The sequence below is a fragment of the Pseudophryne corroboree genome, chromosome 6, assembly GCF_028390025.1.
Source record: "Pseudophryne corroboree isolate aPseCor3 chromosome 6, aPseCor3.hap2, whole genome shotgun sequence".
NCBI classification, from domain to species: domain Eukaryota; kingdom Metazoa; phylum Chordata; class Amphibia; order Anura; family Myobatrachidae; genus Pseudophryne; species Pseudophryne corroboree.
In genome coordinates, this window is record NC_086449.1 from 246,628,900 (window position 1) to 246,647,542 (window position 18,643).

At 43.3% G+C, this 18,643-nt stretch overlaps 1 protein-coding gene across 4 annotated transcripts in view; it reads left to right on the forward strand.

The window, feature by feature from the left end:
• SEMA4B (semaphorin 4B) overlaps window positions 1-18,643 on the forward strand; it is a 379,025-nt gene that overhangs the window by 342,688 nt on the left and 17,694 nt on the right. For all 4 annotated transcript variants that reach the window (XM_063925829.1, XM_063925830.1, XM_063925828.1 and 1 more), the window contains 3 exons: window positions 15,367-15,518; window positions 15,612-15,674; window positions 17,356-17,454. In XM_063925829.1, the coding sequence (XP_063781899.1) occupies window positions 15,367-15,518; window positions 15,612-15,674; window positions 17,356-17,454 (314 nt within the window). The remainder of the gene's footprint in view (window positions 1-15,366; window positions 15,519-15,611; window positions 15,675-17,355; window positions 17,455-18,643) is intronic.

Here is an 18,643-nt window from a genome sequence, read left to right on the forward strand (position 1 = left end):
TTTAAAATCAGATCTGTTATTGTAAATGGGGGGGGGGTCCATTATTAAATGTCCTAGTTGCTGTAAAGTGGATCTTGGTGCTTCTCACAAATCACTAGAGCTGATTTATTTCTGTTCCGTCCATTTAATGTGAAGTTTCCCTTTTAACACGGTTCCTAAGATAGCCATTTCCCTTTCAGTTATTTAATGAATGGTTGGTTTAATTGATTCCAGTAAAAAGTCCTAGAAAACCTTAGCTCATGTGCAGTGGAATGAGTAAATGAATTTTAGGATCAGGCTTTTGCACAGCGATTTATTCACAAACCGGATATTTGTTGTATCTAATATACTGTGTGTATCTAAAAATATTATATTATGTGTATCTAAAAATATTATGTGTTAAACTTGCAGTGGCATTTTCTGCATATAACGGACTGTTGTTGTGCAGCAATTATAAGCCTAATGCTGGCCGCACAAACAGTGGCATGTATCACTACAGTTAGGTTGATGCTTAAGAATAGAAATCCGTTGTATCCTTAAATTTAGTTGATCCACTTGGCAGATGATCACTGATGGATCCAGTGTGTATGGTCGGTCTTCTGGTAATGCGCTCATACATTATGTCGTACTTTCAACAGCAAGTCCTGCTCAGTACAGCGACACACGTGTGTGAGCGCTTAATGCTCTGCATAATCTTATCACAGTGGTTCCATTTCATGGATATGTCACACTTGCTCTCCATTAACTTTCTGCACAACTTGGCATCCACTGGATATTTACATACCACTGGTGCAAGCTGGTTTCTGTATGAAATGATTTGCAATCAACGGACAAGTATAAAAAAACAAAACATTAGTATTTAGAGCTATTTGTACGGAGTGTTTCTAGGCCAGGAGATATGGTGATTAAAAACAATTTTCCAGTCATATGATGTTTGTATATTGATGTTCTATGCCACTATCCCGGATCTTGTATTTACTTTGTGGCACTTATGTGACATACATTAGATATTTCTCTTACGTCCTAGAGGATGCTGGGGACTCCGTAAGGACCATGGGGTATAGACGGGCTCCGCAGGAGACATGGGCACCTAAAAGAACTTTCTAGTATGGTGTGCACTGGCTCCTCCCTCTATGCCCCTCCTCCAGACCACAGTTAGATCTGTGGTGCATTACAGGAGCTCTCCTGAGTTTTCTGTAAAAAGAATTTTGTTAGGTTTATTTTCAGGGAGCCCTGCTAGGCAACAGACTCCCTGCATCGTGGGACTGAGGGGAGAGAAGCAGACCCACTTCTTAAGAGTTAAGGGCTCTGCTTCTTAGGCTACTGGACACCATTAGCTCCAGAGGGAGTCGGAACACAGGTCTCACCCTGGGGTTCGGTCGGAGCCACGCCGCCATCCTCCTCACAGATGCCGGAAACAAGAAGCCGGGTGAGTATGACAGATCATAAGAAGACATCAGGCGGCAGAAGACTTCAGATCTTCATGGGGTAGCTGCGCGCCATTGCTCCCACATTTACTTACACACACACATGGCACTGATGGGTGCGGGGCGCCCTGGGCAGCAATAAACCTCGTTTTTAGGCAAGAAGCATGTAGTTAGGCTGCGGGGCAGTAAACTATGAATCCCTGCCATTTTTTTTTTCAAAATCTCGAGCGGGACTGAAGCTTGCCGCGTGAGGGGGCGGAGCTTGATCCCTCAGCACTAACCAGCGCCATTTTCGCCACAGAGGCTGCAGAGAACACTGGCTCCCCGGACTCTCCCATGCTGAGCATCAGAGGGCTGAAAATAAGAGAGGGGGGCACATATTTAAAGCGCAGTGAGTGGGGAATTCTGTATACATTTATATGTAAAAGCGCTATCTGGGGTTTTTTCCCTGGGTCAGTTGGCGCTGGTGTGTGCTGGCATACTCTCTCTCTGTCTCTCCAAAGGGCCTTCTTTGGGGAATTGTCCCCTTATAGTTATATCCCAGTGTGTGTGGGGGGTGTCGGTACGTGTGTCGGCATGTCTGAAACGGAAGGCTTATCCAAAGAGGAGGTGGAACAGATGAGTGGTGTGTCTCAGTCGGCAGTGCCGACTCAGGATTGGATGAATATGTGGCATATGTTAAATGCTAGTGTAGCTTCACTGCATGAAAGACTGGACAAAGTAGAGTCCAGAGCGTCGGCAGGTAATCATACAGATTGTGCCGACACAGGACCCGTCGGGGTCTCAGAAACGTCCCTTCTCACAAATAAGGGACACAGATACCGACACGGACTCTGATTCCAGTGTCGACTATGATGAAGTAAGGTTGCACCCCAGGGTGACAAAAAGTATTCAGTGCATGATTATTGCAATAAAAGAGGTGTTACATATCACTGATGAGCCCTCGGTGCCCGACACGAGGCTATACATGTTTAAGGGAAAGAAACGGGTTATAAACTTTCCTCCTTCCCATGAAATTAATGAGTTATGTGAAAAAGCTTGGGAAACTCCAGATAAGAAACTGCAGATTCCCAAAAGGGTTCTTATGGCGTACCCTTTCCTTACACAGGACAGGGTACGTTGGGAATCCTCTCCCACAGTGGACAAAGCCTTAACACGCCTTTCCAAGAAGATGGCGCTACCGACCCCTGACACAGCGGCCCTCAAGGACCCTGCGGACCGCAGGCAAGAGACTACACTAAAGTCTATCTACACTCATACTGGTACTTTGCTTAGACCGGCAATTGCGTCGGCATGGGTATGTAGTTCAGTAGCAGCTTGGACAGATACACTGTCAGCTGACCTTGATACCCTAGATAGGGATACAATTTTGTTAACATTAGCTCATATTAAGGACGCAGTCTTATATATGAGGGACGCTCAAAGAGACATTGGTTTACTGGGTTCAAGAGCCAATGCTATGGCTATTTCGGCAAGAAGAGCCTTGTAGATCCGCCAATGGACGGGGAATGCAGACTTAAAAAGGCATATGGAGGTTTTACCTTACAAAGGTGATGTATTGTTTGGGGACGGCCTCGCGGACCTGATCTCTACAGCTACTGTGGGTAAGTCGACCTTTTTACCTTTTGTTCCCCAACAGCAAAAGAAACCCCCACAATATCAGATGCAGTCCTTTTGGTCGCATAGATCCAGAAGAGGTAGGGGCTCCTCTTTCCTCGTCAGAGGTAAGGGTAGCTGCAAGAGGACACCTGCTGCGGCTGGTTCCCAAGAGCAGAAGTCCTCCCCGGCTTCCACTAAGTCCACCGCATGACGCTGGGACTCCCCTGCGGGAATCCGCTCAGGTGGGGGCATGCCTTCGACTATGCAGCCAAGTCTGGGTTCAGTCAGACGTGGACCCTTGGGGGATAGAAATAGTCTCCCAGGGCTACAAGCTGGAATTCGAAGAGGTGCCCCCACGCCGATTTTTCAAGTCGGCCTTACCAGCTTCTACTCCAGAGCAGGAAGTAGTGCTAGCTGCAATTCAAGCGCTGTGTCAACAGCGAGTGATTATCAGGGTTCCCCTGAGCCAACAGGGAAAAGGGTATTATTCAACCCTATTTGTGGTCCTGAAGCCGGATGGTTCGGTCAGGCCCATTTTAAACCTAAAATCCCTGAACCTGTACCCGAAAAGGTTCAAATTCAAGATGGAATCGCTCCGAGCGGTGATAGCCTGCCTGGAAGGGGGGGATTTTATGGTGTCACTGGACATAAAGGATGCTTACCTTCATGTCCCCATATATCCCTCTCATCAGGAGTACCTGAGATTCGCGGTACAGGATTGTCATTACCAGTTTCAGACGTTGCCGTTTGGGCTGTCCACGGCCCCGAGGATTTTCACCAAGATAATGGCGGAAATGATGGTGATCCTGTGCAAGCGAGGAGTCACAATTATCCCATACTTGGATGATCTCCTGATAAAAGCGAGATCAAGAGAGCAATTACTGGAGAACGTGGCACTCTCTCGGAGAGTGCTTCAGCAACATGGGTGGATTCTCAATCTACCAAAGTCACAGTTGGTTCTGACAACTCGACTAGCCTTCCTTGGCATGATACTGGACACGGAACAAAAGAAAGTTTTCCTCCCGTTGGAAAAAGTCCAGGACCTCCAGAACATGGTCCGAGAACTACTGAAGCCGAAAAGAGTGTCAGCTCATCAATGCACTCGGGTTCTGGGGAAAATGGTGGCAACTTACGAGGCCATTCCCTTCGGCAGGTTCCATGCAAGGACGTTTCAATGGGATCTTCTGGACAAATGGTCCGGGTCCCATCTACAATTACATCAAAAAATAACACTGTCCCCCAGGGCCAGGGTGTCTCTTCTATGGTGGCTGCAAAGTGCTCACCTTCTAGAGGGTCGCAGGTTCGGCATTCAGGACTGGATCCTGGTAACCACGGACGCGAGCCTCCGAGGATGGGGAGCAGTCACCCAAGGAAGAAATTTTCAGGGACTATGGTCAGACCAGGAGTCCTGTCTACACATCAACGTGTTGGAGCTAAGGGCCATATTCAACGGCCTTCGACAAGCGGAGGTTCTTCTTCGCAACCTACCGGTTCTGATTCAATCAGACAATGTCACAGCAGTAGTTCATGTGAACCGCCAAGGCGGGACAAGAAGCAGAGTCGCGATGGCGGAAGCCACCAGGATTCTTCGCTGGGCGGAAAATCACGTAAGCGCTCTGTCAGCTGTCTTCATTCCGGGAGTGGACAACTGGGAAGCGGACTTCCTCAGCAGACACGATCTCCATCCAGGAGAGTGGGGACTTCATCAAGAAGTCTTTGCAGAGATAACGGATCTCTGGGGAGTTCCTCAAATAGACATGATGGCGTCACGCCTCAACAAGAAGCTTCGGAGGTATTGTGCCAGGTCCCGGGACCCTCAGGCAATAGCAGTAGACGCTCTGGTAACACCATGGGTATTCCAGTCGGTCTACGTGTTTCCTCCTCTTCCTCTCATCACAAAAGTGTTGAGGATCATAAATCGAAAAAGAGTACAAACAATACTCATTGTTCCAGACTGGCCTCGAAAGGGCCTGGTACTCAGATCTTCAGGAGATGCTCACGGAAGATCCCTGGCCTCTTCCTCTAAGGGAAGACCTGTTACAGCAGGGGCCCTGCATGTTCCAAGACTTACTGCGGTTACATTTGACGGTATGGCGGTTGACCGCCGGATCCTAGCGGAGAAGGGTATTCCGGAGGAGGTCATACCTACTCTAATAAAGGCTAGGAAGGAGGTGACTGTAAAACATTATCACCGTATCTGGCGGAAATATGTCTCTTGGTGTGAAACCAAGAATGCTCCTACGGAAGATTTCCATCTGGGTCGTTTTCTCCACTTCCTACAGACAGGAGTGGATATGGGCCTAAAGTTAGGCTCTGTTAAAGTACAGATTTCGGCCTTGTCAATATTCTTTCAGAAGGAATTGGCTTCTCTCCCAGAAGTCCAGACATTTGTAAAAGGAGTACTACACATCCAGCCTCCTTTTGTGCCCCCGGTGGCACCATGGGACCTGAACGTGGTGTTGCAGTTCCTTAAATCACACTGGTTTGAACCCCTTAAAACGGTGGAGTTGAAATTTCTCACCTGGAAGGTGGTCATGTTGTTAGCCTTGGCATCTGCGAGGCGTGTGTCAGAATTGGCGGCCTTGTCTTACAAGAGCCCTTACTTGATTTTTCACGTAGATAGAGCGGAATTGAGGACTCGTCCTCAATTTTTACCCAAGGTGGTGTCTTCACTTCATATGAACCAACCTATTGTGGTGCCTGTGGCTACGAGTGACTTGGAGGATTCCATGTCCCTGGATGTAGTCAGGGCCTTAAAAATTTTTGTAGCCGGGACGGCTAGAATTAGGAAAACAGATGCATTGTTTGTCCTGTATGCTGCCAACAAGATTGGCGCGCCTGCTTCGAAGCAGACTATTGCTCGCTGGATCTGTAACACTATTCAGCAGGCTTATGTTACGGCTGGATTGCCGTTACCGCATTCAGTAAAGGCCCATTCCACTAGGAAGGTGGGCTCTTCTTGGGCGGCTGCCCGGGGCGTCTCGGCATTACAGCTTTGCCGAGCAGCAACTTGGTCGTGGTCAAACACTTTTGCTAAATTCTACAAGTTTGATACCCTGGCTGATGAGGACCTAGCATTTGCTCAGTCGGTGCTGCAGAGTCATCCGCACTCTCCCGCCCGATTGGGAGCTTTGGTATAAACCCCATGGTCCTTACGGAGTCCCCAGCATCCTCTAGGACGTAAGAGAAAATAAGATTTTAAACCTACCGGTAAATCTTTTTCTCCTAGTCCGTAGAGGATGCTGGGGACTCCGTAAGGACCATGGGGTATAGACTGGCTCTGCAGGAGACATGGGCACCTAAAAGAACTTTCTAGTATGGTGTGCACTGGCTCCTCCCTCTATGCCCCACCTCCAGACCTCAGTTAGAGAACTGTACCCAGAGGAGATGGACAACACGAGGAAAGGATTTTGTTAATCTATCTCCTCTGGGTACAGTTCTCTAACTGAGGTCTGGAGGTGGGGCATAGAGGGAGGAGCCAGTGCACACCATACTAGAAAGTTCTTTTAGGTGCCCATGTCTCCTGCAGAGCCCGTCTATACCCCATGGTCCTTACGGAGTCCCCAGCATCCTCTACGGACTAGGAGAAAAAGATTTACCGGTAGGTTTAAAATCTTATTTTTTCAATGATTTGCAGATCATTTTTAGTAAATACAGATCTGCCAATCTTGAAAGGCTCATCTGTTTACTAGACACTGTCTGCAAATCTACTGACTGGTACCATGGTACCATACAGATGTGTAGACATACATCTAGCCTACCTGCATGTTAAACAGCCCTTCTAGTCACGCCATGCCGTGGCTTGACTTGGTAGTGCCAAGCATCTCTTCATGTGACTGTCCCATTAAAATGTGTCTTATTAGCAAAACGATGCAATTAAGATGCACCAGCAGTTTTTGCTGATTGAAATTATATACTGCATAACTATATTCTGGGTGTGACTTTGTATCTGCATACGAAATGCTACACTACAGTGTTTTCCTAGAAAACATATTTCGTATGCACATACAGGCACGGTCCCACACAGACTGTAAGAGTGCCGCATATCAGTTTAGTCTGTTGGCATCGGACGTTTTTGATTCGAATAAGATGCAAACAGAGTTACACGGACCTGTCAACTCACTCAGGCCAGGCATCTTCCACTGCGTGGCACATTGAGGCAAGATATGAGGATGCATCTGTACACTAGCAATCTATAGCCCTAATTGATCTGTAATTATTTAAACAATCATCCGCAGAACACCAAATTGCCCCAATTGATTGCTGAGGTATGGGGGCCTTTACACGTTGATGATTTTGAGATTTGTTTTTCAAATTGATCTCTTTTGAAAAATAAATGTAAATCACTGGCTACATCAGTGGCAGATATATGATGTAGAGAAAAGTCAGCAATTCTCTTCTCCTATGTTATGCTACAGGAAGAAGCGCTGCATGTGACTGGCATGTTGGCCATTAGTCAAGACAAAATGTCTCTATCAATCCTGACTATTAATGCATCTGATATTGTATGTTCGTGTTCGCAAAGTGTGTGTGTTGCCAGTGGAGTGTAGCTTAGGAAAGGTAATTGAATTTCATATGTCTCTACAAAATTGAACAAGCAGATTGGGGAAGAGTCTTCAGCCCCCGGTCTGGTGTTTATAATGATCCCTGGCTTCATATGCAGGTAGCTCTTTCCTCTACCCCATAACACACCCTGTAGAGCAAAGCAAATGAACTTTGCACCTATACATTTGTGGCATATGTCCTAATCTCTCCAGTTAATGGTGCATGCTTTAATCAGTCTGAATGTTAATGATTACACACAGGGGTGCTGCTGAGTGCATGGGTGAATACACTTCTTTTCAGAGAGCGGAGCTGGATTATTTGTGAAGCTGGTTATCAAAAAAAACACAGAGCAGCTGCTAACAGTGATGTTCTCTCTCGTGCTCTGTGTGGACAGTTGGGAAATACACCCCCCCACGCACGCACACACCCCATAACCACCACCAAGTTCTGTAAATGTATAAGTGTTTGACACAGCATATACCTTTACACGCATTCCTTTCTGCGTGCATAACAGTATTTCAGCAGATTGTGTATCGAGTAGAGAAAAAATGAGTGATCTACATTTGTGACACTGCTCATTGTAGCACAGTTGAAAAGGTCTTTATTTTATTTCTACTTTCTTTTTGGCATGAAAATCTGTCCGCTAACTGATTATACCACCTGCCAAAATAAATGTACTGTGTAAAATTGTTTTGGGTTTGTTGATAGGCACAGAATATGGGACATGTAAAGTGTACAAAACACTGTATACTACTTCCCACTGTACTGAATGACGGTGATCTACTTTAATTGCATCCTTTCACCTCTCACTATTTCTCACAAAACTGCCCTGACAACCTGAGCGAGTCATTACACCTGGACCTGCTTACGTGACGTGTGACTCCCAGAGGAAAACCTTTCACAGCTTCTCTAATAACATGGTGCCTGCAGCTGAGATGTGTTATTACTGACAGCAGCCAGTCAGATGTTACAGGTCTACCAATCAGGCTTTCTGTGTAGCACCCGTTTTATCTTCCTTACCTGCACTCGCTGATCAAGGCCAAATGTCACTGCTGGTCACGTGGTTCAATAACATTTAATAATATGGAGTGGCTGTGTTTCTCCCAGCAAAATAAAAGTGTAAAACGCACACGTCTGGTTATTCACGAGAGGCTTGTTTCATGTTGCTGCCACTTGCTCTGATCTTTCCCATGTTTGCTGTTCATGCTGACATAGCGTTCTGGAGGCTCCTGGGGACACTTGGGAGGGTGTGGTAATGGGATTCTGTCTGGACGCCACATTCTGAAGTTCAGAAATAAGTCCTATAAATTCCCTGTGAAGTGCAGTAGGCCTACTGCACGTGCCTGTTCTACGCTATCTGCTGTGGATCGGATAATTTATGGGGAAGATTGCAAGTACTTTCTTTATGCGCTTTTGATTCTTTAGTTAGTTTTATTTAACACTGGACTAATAGATTTGTTCTTGAAAATAAACAGCATAACTGCAAAACAATGCTGCAAAACTGTGTCAGTAGAAGCTCTGAAGCTCTGCACTTATAGAGCAACTCCTAGTACAATAATACTCTGTAAATTCCCTTTTCCAAAACCTGTAGAAGCACCAGGTGGCATGATTGGCATCCACTCGTCTCTGCCAGCACTACAATGATGTTTTTTCGAGTACTGTATAAAAGTTTTAGGCAAGTGTGGGAAAAATGCCACAAAGAATGCTTTTGAAAATAGAATTGTTAATAGTTTATATTCAGCAATTAACAATATACAAAGTGAATGAACAGAAGATAAATCTAAATCAAAGCAATATTTGGTGTGAAGACCCTGTGTCTTCAAAACGGCATCAACAGGAGTTTGGACGCCCAAAGCAGGTCTTTAGATGGGTTTAGCCACTTTTAGGCGGCTAAACCCGGTCTGTTTGGGCGCGACATGTTCAGTTGTGATGGGTGCCCAATCACAACTGAATAGTGACAATTGTTTGGGCATCTAAAAGGTCCTGTTTATACAGGATTTTTAGATGCCAACACAATTAAATCTGCCCCCATAGAATGTATGTAATCTGCTATTTGTGATGACAAGAAATAAAACAGGATTCATTATTTTTTTATTTTAACTGATTAACCTACCAATATATTTTTGGAGAGTGGGAGGAATCGGGAGCATCCAGAGGAAACCCACGCAGTAATGTATGACAAATGCAAAAAAAAGTTGGTAAATTTGAATAAACCCTGACAATTAAATAATGGTACCCCAAAAGCCAGAGTAGCAATGTGAGGCTCCTGTCACATGATGCAAAAAGATTAGTTTTAGTAGTTGGACGCAGAAATGTCATTTTTTCATAGTCAAGTCCATTCACTGCTGTAACCAAGACCTTTTCTAGAAGTGTCTGCATAGTGTTCTTTAAAATCCTTGTTTATTTTCTGGTTTGTTTTAATTAAGCATTTGAGCCCGGGATTAAAGCAGGGTTACACCCGGGTCGAAGTGCAGTGTGAAAGGGTCTGACCCCGGTAATTCAGCCCAGGACTCAAAAAAAACGCGTTGATTGGATGTTGCTGTGTCTCCTTTTGACACCTCATTTTTGTGAGACAGAAAGTCAATTTTAAATGACATCCATAGTATTTACATGGGTGACCTGGGTTCAGTGTGAAATGGGCAAACCCAGGAATAACACGTTGTCGAAAGTGCAGTGTGAAAGGGTCCAACCGGGGTTGGACCCGGGTTTGCAATGTTATTGTGTAACATGGTATATTAGAATGGTGTTTAGCATTGTGATGTGCCTGGTTTCCTGGTGTATTTTTCTGTTCTTTTATTATTATTATTATTATTATTATTATTATTATTATCATCCTTTATTTATATGGCGTCACAAGGGTTCCGCAGAGCCCAATTACAGAGTACATAAACAAATAATCAAAACAGGAAAACAGCAACTTACAGTTGATGACAATATAGGACAAGTACAGGGTAAATAAACATAGTTACATCAGCAGATGACACTGGAATAAGTATCAGGTGGCAGAAGACTGCTGGATTTGGTGCAGTTGAAGATTATTAAAGTAATAAAAGGATAAGCACATGAGGGAAGAGGACCCTGCTCGCGAGAGCTTACATTCTAGAGTGGAGGGGTAGGTAGACGGGTGACACAGATGGGGTACACGTGGAACAGAGGGTTAGGGTGAGATTTGGCTGGGTTTGGGGAAGAAGTGGGTCTTGAGAGCCTGTTTGAAGTTTTGTAGAGGGTGAGTGGGAGAGGTAGGGAATTCCAGAGAATTGTTTCTATATATCTTATTTTAGTCTAGTATGTGACTGAATGCTAGTGCAGCTTCAGATAGCTCTATTGTCAAATGTCTAAAGCATATCAAGCAAATAGAAAAGATACAAACTGAACTCCAAAGTGTTTTTGGAAGTCCTCACTATGGATGTAGTGAATTTGCAAGCGGATGGTTGAAAGAGCAGCACAAATCAGTAAGGCAGTGAGGTTTTGTCCCCTGGTGCCAGTACAGTAAAGGATTTTCACGGTTTGTAAATTAATTTTCGTTCAACTCTGTAGAGCATCAAAGAGTACCACATCTCTTTCAGTGAGGGCTGTGTCCCTGCCGGCTGTTAAGTTTTAGAGTTTGTCACTACAGTAAACTGCTGTGAATGAAGCTCTGCATGGGGAAAATGATCAGTATTTGGAGGACTGATAGGTGTGGGGGCTCGGTGGGGCAAGGGGTTGCTGAATGCTCCTAAGTATCTGTACTATGCCATTTTTAAGTCCGTGCTGAACTCCAATGCCTTTTGTTATAAAGACCAGTACATCATGTATTATAATCTAAACTAGATAATGAGTATTTGGACAACGAGGTCTCCTTATAAGCTTGTTAGGCCTTTTTGGCTTCGCAGATGTACTTACAGAGAAAAAGAATAGTAGTAAAGAGAAGTCTAAGTGGTCTTTTTACAATGTTGTGCATAGTAACCAGACAGATATTTGCATCAGTGTTGCATGCAAGTTACAGTAATGAAGGTCATTATGATTGAAACAAAGCGTATCGGCACATTTACACCATTTTTACCATTATGTATGTCTGCCGTCAGTTCCGGGAACCTGCGCCTTTATTTTTTGTGGCCGTTTTCTAGCCCAATGTAGTCCAGCACCCAAAGTTGCCCTTTGTCAGATTTGTTTCTAAAAGCCCAACCAAGCCAGTCACATTCAAAGCAGTTGTGTCTCATTTAATTTAATTGCTGAAGCAATAAGGATTGAGGTACAAGAGTTTTCCTGTGTTGCTTTTCCAACTTCAACCACAACTGAGGTTTGCTAGTTCTAATTAATCTATATTCAGAACAAATGGGATGCACACTTGGAAAATAGATGCAGGACTCCAGGGCTGTAATAGTAAAGTTAAAATGGAAGAAGATCTGAAGTCGTAGGACCCATCCTGCACATGCACCATATATTGAACATCGGTACATAGAGTTTTTCACCTATAGTGCAACTGGTCAATTAATGTACTACAGATGAGTCATTCAGTGTTCTACAGCTGGCCACATACAGGATAATGCCATATATAATAGACAGGTAGGACATTATCGCTAAGTGTGCGGTCGATGGGTGAGGGTATTGGAAGAGCCATGTCTCAGAACAATGCACTTGGATCTTTTTTGGACATTGAGTCTACCACATCAACAACTGTGTGGTTCAGAGAAGATCCTGCAGCACCAGCCACCCTAAAATGATCCCAGTTGTGTCCAGTTATTAGAGATTAGACTCTACCTGCACAAATGACAATTAAGTCTAGAGGGAAAATGTAATCGGGTCCAGGTTTTTTAGCAGAGATGCCTGTATTTTTAAAGCAGCGATCATTTACAAGGCAGAATCAAGTTGGTTTTGCCCTGTAAATGATTGCTGCTTTAAAAATGGGAGCAATTTCTGCTGAAAACCCAGACCTCCGCAAACTCGTACCCTATTAGTTCCCCATAAGTCTATAGCCTGCCAGAGCCCCGAACAGCCTTACATGGCAAATCTGACCATCAATTGCATATCCATATAGCTGTAGGCTATTCAGCTATACAAATGGCATGTATCAGTATGGGACTAGTTACCTGGGTTATTTTATCTAGAGTCTACACTATGGCATATGTATCATCCAAATTTAGTGACATAAATAGCAGGGCTAGGTAACTTGTGGTGTGCAACGGCAGGTCTTGTATGTCCATAACATCAGAACAATCACTGGTCATGTACCTCTGATCAGCATATCGTATTTACTGAAGTCTCGAGTTTTTTCAGAGGTGTCTGATCTTTGCACGGACTACTTTTTTTGTGGGAACGGAGTTCTCCCACTTTTGTACTGGTAAGTTTTCCTACTGTCGCAGAATTCCCATCTTTGTTGATTGTGCCTAAATGCTACAAGCTGCCAGGAACATGTGTCCAAATCATTTTTTCTTTCCTTTGACATGTCACAACTGGAAATGTCAAGGCTGCTCAGACAAGCTAATGACCGCTAATAACAGAGTGCAGTCTAATGTTGTGAAACACGCCATGAAAGATGACAAATGTCAGGGTGCATTTGTAGATTGTGCCTCACAGGAGGCCCAGGCACCAAACCGAGCAATCCTTTAACCAGTTCTCTTGCATTTATTTTGTTGGCTTGGTACAATATCTCGCTGTGTTTTTGGTGGGGATTTAGAGTTCATAAGAGGCTGTAAATATCTTTCATAATCCTAGTTTATTGCCCCCACCCTAATTTAGTGCATTAACGTATTTTATATAATCCATTTTAATACAGCAAGGCCATCCTAGATTAGTGATTTGTGTGAGGTTATTTGGAACCAACATCAGATCAGTGGTGTAAGGTACTGTTCCTAACCAAGACACGTCGCACATGTCCAGGCCGAAAGTTGCTGGTCAGCAGTTACAGGAAAGTGAAAATTCAAACCAACGTTTTTCTTATTTGAAGGAGTTTTACATATTAGCGGAGCATTATATGAGCAATCCCATACAATGAATGCGCTCCACATGTTTGTAGTTTAAATGTTTTTCTTGGTAATTTCAAGTGAAATGACTGAAGTTATATAAAGCTATGAAAGCATTGCTGCATTTATTCCAGAAACGGAACCAGCAGGCTGTGCGCAGTTTATATTTGTACTTGCTGCACAACAGCATACAAATCGCCGTGTATCTAATATGAAGATATAGAAATAACAGGGAGCTGTCTGAAATAAGACTAGCACTGTAACAGCATAACGTTTGTAGAGCTCTTATTTTCAGTAGTAATAAACAGCAGTTTTCATTAAGCGCAGCTACAGTATATTATATAAGTGTGGTCATTATATATAACATTTCTATCCTGCAGCATATGATGCATGAAGTTGCGGTGCTAATTTCTCTGCCACAAACACTCCTCTTATCTCTTTATCTATTCCCCAAGCACTGTTTATTGTTTTTGTTTTTTACTTTTTTGGTCACAATTGTTAAGCACAACAGAATATGTGAGTGTTTTTATTTCTAACTGTTAATAAATAAATAAATAATACATGCTAGGGCCAGTCACAGAAGCCAATTAACTAGAGCTGCTATATAATATTATATAAAATATGTACAGATATAATAGATCTAATACAACAAAGTGAAGAATAAACTAATGTTCCGGAAGATCTGGGAGGAAAGCAAGCGTCATGCTGCTGAACATATTGATATCCTGTTTCTGTGCCAAAGATCTGTATCTGCCAGCGGAGGCAATATGTGCTTATGAGCCTGGCCATAAGAAATCAAAAGGTGCACGGGGGAATAGTGATCACCTCATGGATATTAATGAACTGGAAAGCTAGTCAATGGACACTGTTTGTCATTTGCTACTTAGTCTTGCATGCCTCCTAGGGATCAGTTTATTTCAGCGGTGCCTGTGTAGCTGAGGGAATGGGGACTGTTCTTCCAACTTGCAGAGCGCTCCCATGCTAATTATTCATGTACTTTTCCTCTTGCGGAATATTAATGTTCCTCTTGCTGGCTCATTCTTTAAAGAAAATATTTCCACTCTTTATATAAATCCGCATCTTCCTCTACATGTTTCCATAGCTTTGCTTTTAAGAACAGGTTAGTTCCCCTTCATGCATAACACTTTGTTGTAGCTGGTGGCATAATGTGTCTCTTCACCATCCTGCCTGCAAGTGGGGGCAACATTGGGAGCCTCTATACTCCTAGATGAAGCATGGACATGAGCATCACATTGGCTGGTCATTAGTAGTAAAATAAGTATGGGTCATCATGCTTCTCACACAGTTCCCATAGGAACCCCAATTAGTGCACCATGTCCCCTCGCATGGCTCGCCATGCTTCAGGCAAGGTACTTCACTTCGCTACTGCTGCGCTCGGCACAGGTTACCATTCCCAATTGTAGTCCACGTGGATCGTAAAGTATGAAAAAGGTAAAAAAAATTAAAATTGTGAAAAACTCTTGTCGACCTAGAAACCCTGTCGGCCTAAATCATGTCACCAAATAGTAGTCGACCTAGTGACTGTCCACCTAGAGAGCAGATATGGTAGATTTACAGTATGTGCTTGCTTTCATCCAGCAGTAACGAGTAAACAAGTAAAACCTATGTTTTACCTATAGCTTGACAACAGAAACCGCAACAGGGATTACATGGTAAAATAACTTAGATTCGCATGAAGTATTGGGCTGATATAGACGTATATTTCAGGTGTCATGGATTTATGTGAAAGATCTGATATGGAATACATGGCTTGCTAATGTCTCTACGTTCATACCGTTCTGTGTACATAATCAGTGTGTGTGCTCGTTCCTGTACACACATTTAGTTTGACATGTATTTTGTCTCATGTACAGGTTCTCAAGAGAGGACAGTAAAGAAGTTTAATGCAGACGGAGTCAGTCATTACACGCCTCTGCTGTTGAGTAAAGATGGGAGCAAGTTGTATGTGGGGGCGCGGGAAGCCCTGTTCTCACTGAACAGCACAAATTTTAAGCCAATCTCAAGTGTAGGTACTCTTTATCTGGTTTTTCCTTAACGAGGGACAAAGATGTCCCGTTGCTTGTCTCATAGTAATGCTGTGATTATTTACTCTTTCCAGCTGAAGTGGGAAGCAGAGCCTCAGGTTAAGAAGAATTGTGTTTTCAAGGGAAAAAATGATCAGGTATGTTTACAGTGTGTGTATATATATATATATATATATATATATCTATATATATCTATCTATCTATCTATCTCACTTCTCTGCTTTGCACTCCTGCGGTCCCATGTGGCTCCTATCCTCTGAGTCAGAAAAACTGTCTACACTACTAGTAGTTGCAATGACACAACTTCCTGCTTATTGCTATATAGAGAAGAAAAGTACTGGCGCCGGCTGAAATTCAGTATGAGATGAACGACTCAGTAAATAAAATTTTGTAAATACATTTAATAAACATTCATCAAAGAGAGGTTATCCTACCCCTCGAAGGTAAAACACAAGCAATTTGCTGAATAATAAAATACGCTTTGTAGGATCCCACAGTATTAACCCTTTTAGGTAGAGTGTCCACAGTTCCTGGCTAGGACGCTGTACCACATTTGCCCACAAGTTCAATTAGGTGAGAGGTAATTTACCAGACTGGATTCCAGATAAGTCCCCTAGGTCTCACTTGCAGTTAGAAACCAAATAGCAGGAGGGATGAGTCCAGATCAGATGAAGAACTTGTGTCGGAATTTCATCCTAGTGGAATCCGATAGGTCCAAAGTTTGCCAGGAGGTGGATGAGGGTGCTGATGCTTGTGGTCCTACAGGCTAAAACTCAACGCGTTTCGCTGGTCTGATGGATGCCAGCTTGCTCCTGATGGATTCCACTAGGATGAAATTTTATTTACTGAGTCGTTCATCTCATACTGAATTTCAGCCGGCGCCAGTACTTTTCTTCTCCATTTTTTTCCAATTATCCAGGGAATTGACCTTCCCAGTACAGGCTGCCATTGCTAGCGCACTCCATTTGTGTGTTTTCTATTTTTTTATTGCTATATAGGTTGCTGTGCCAATCAGCCCTGTACCGAACAGTGGTGGGGCTATTTCTGATTTCCCTGTGGGAGCTGGGAGTAATTAACAAGATTGGCAGCCCTGGAGTGGCAACACTTCCGCTGCAGTGGACACAGTATAATGGACAGAGGTCCTAAATCCCCTGCCCATTATATCTTAAAAGGAAGAAGCAAATTAAAAACACATATACACAAATTTCAAATAAACTCCACTAATCATCTCTCCAAAACCCTTGTTCACAACTTTATTGAAGGTAAGATTAATTAGTAATTTGTTACTGATTAACATATATAGGATAGGTGATGTGAGAAGTATACAGGTTAAGGATTAAGAGTGGGGATTTATAGTAGAAGAGGGGCCTGGTAATAGAGGAAGGTGGGCGTAAATGGAGGATGAAGATGGGAAAGTGGTTTGGGTATAAAAAAAAACTGTGAGTGGAGGTGTAAGGGTAGGATGTAGGTGGCAGAGAAAGGAGTTGGAAAGGAGGAAGATGGGAGAGGAATTTGGTATTAAGGGAAGATGGAAGAGTGTTTTGGAGTTGCAGAGCGAGGAAGATCAAAAGTTTGGGAGTAAGGGAAGGTGGAAGAGGGTTTAGAGGTATGGGAAGGAGGAAGATGGGATACGGTTTGGTAGGAGGGGGATTTGCTAAAGTGTCAGCAGATAATGTGGAAGGACATAAAGCTGTAAAGGGTCCCTGACTGGCAATCAGACTGCGCCCTTTTTTCTATTGTCAAAAAAAAGAAAAAAGTTAATAACCAATGTTGTTGTGAAAGCAAGTGACAAAACTTGAATCCTGGTCATTGTTTCAGAGAGAATGTCAGAATTACATTAAGAGTCTCCTGCAGCTGAACAGCACACATCTGTACCCCTGTGGAACATATGCATTCAGTCCGAACTGCTCCTTCATTGTAAGTACTCTTCATTTTAAATATTACACAGTGGTCACAGCCGGTCTAGGCTGGGTTATTGATGTCATAGCTTATGCTCATATTAATAGTCTTGGTGAACGTACCAATTCACACTTGTTGTGGAAAATATATGATGGAAGCAAAGCTGTCCTCTAAATTACATGAGACTGGGTTTTATGGCATCATGTTTTTTTTTTAGTGTTTTCCTTTCCTTAACCACTTGCCTGGCATGGTCGCATCAGATGCGACCATGCCTGCAGGTGCTTTATCTGATCTGGTTGTGCAGGATGCGACCAGTCAGACAGTGTTTGCAGCAGCAGGGAAGGGAAACTCCCCTCCCTGCACTCTTCCCCACTGATTGCCGTGCTGCCGATCACTGCTGACCCCCCACTTCCAGCGGCTGCAGACAATGGCAGCTGCTGGTAAGTGTAAACCAACCCTCCCTCCCCCCCAGCCAACCCCTGTGTGCCTGGCAGCTGTCCGGGGTGTAAAACTAAAGTCACGATGTTCCCGATCGATATTTGGGGGGAAAACTATTTTTTTAACAAAAAAAAATATATATATTTTTTTTTTAACTAAAATCATTTTGGATGGGGTTAAATTCATGTTCTTCACCTAATTCACTCATTAAAAACCCCCCGACCATTTCTAAGAGATTTTTGGCAAAAAAAAAATCGTCAGTTAAATGGTTAAAGACTTATGGTGAGTCTTTCTATTAATTGTTTTACTCTTGCAACATAATGTAATCCTGGATATAATTATATGTAGCAGTATCCATAAAACATTTATCTTCCTATTTTTGTATTACATGCACTTTATGGTTACTGCATAAAAAAAAAAAATGTTCCCACATTTTTTTTTATTTTTTAATTACTTGGATTCTGACAGTGAACAAGCTTGTATATGGGGGAAGCAGCACAATCCGTTTACCTCTCACAATAACATGGTAATTTGCTCGACTAGCCTCCGGGATGTATAATTGAGTTTCCTAATACGTTATGTGTATGATGAGCTTTCATTGAGTGCACTGGGAGGATTTTGCTATGTTCTGTGAATGAACAAGTGATTTATATATGTAGGCCATAGACAGAAACTTGTGTGTATATAGAATGAGTGCAGTGTTATTGTGACTTTACTGTTGTAAGGAATTATCATCCCAGATTGTTCATAACCCACAATTTGCAATCCA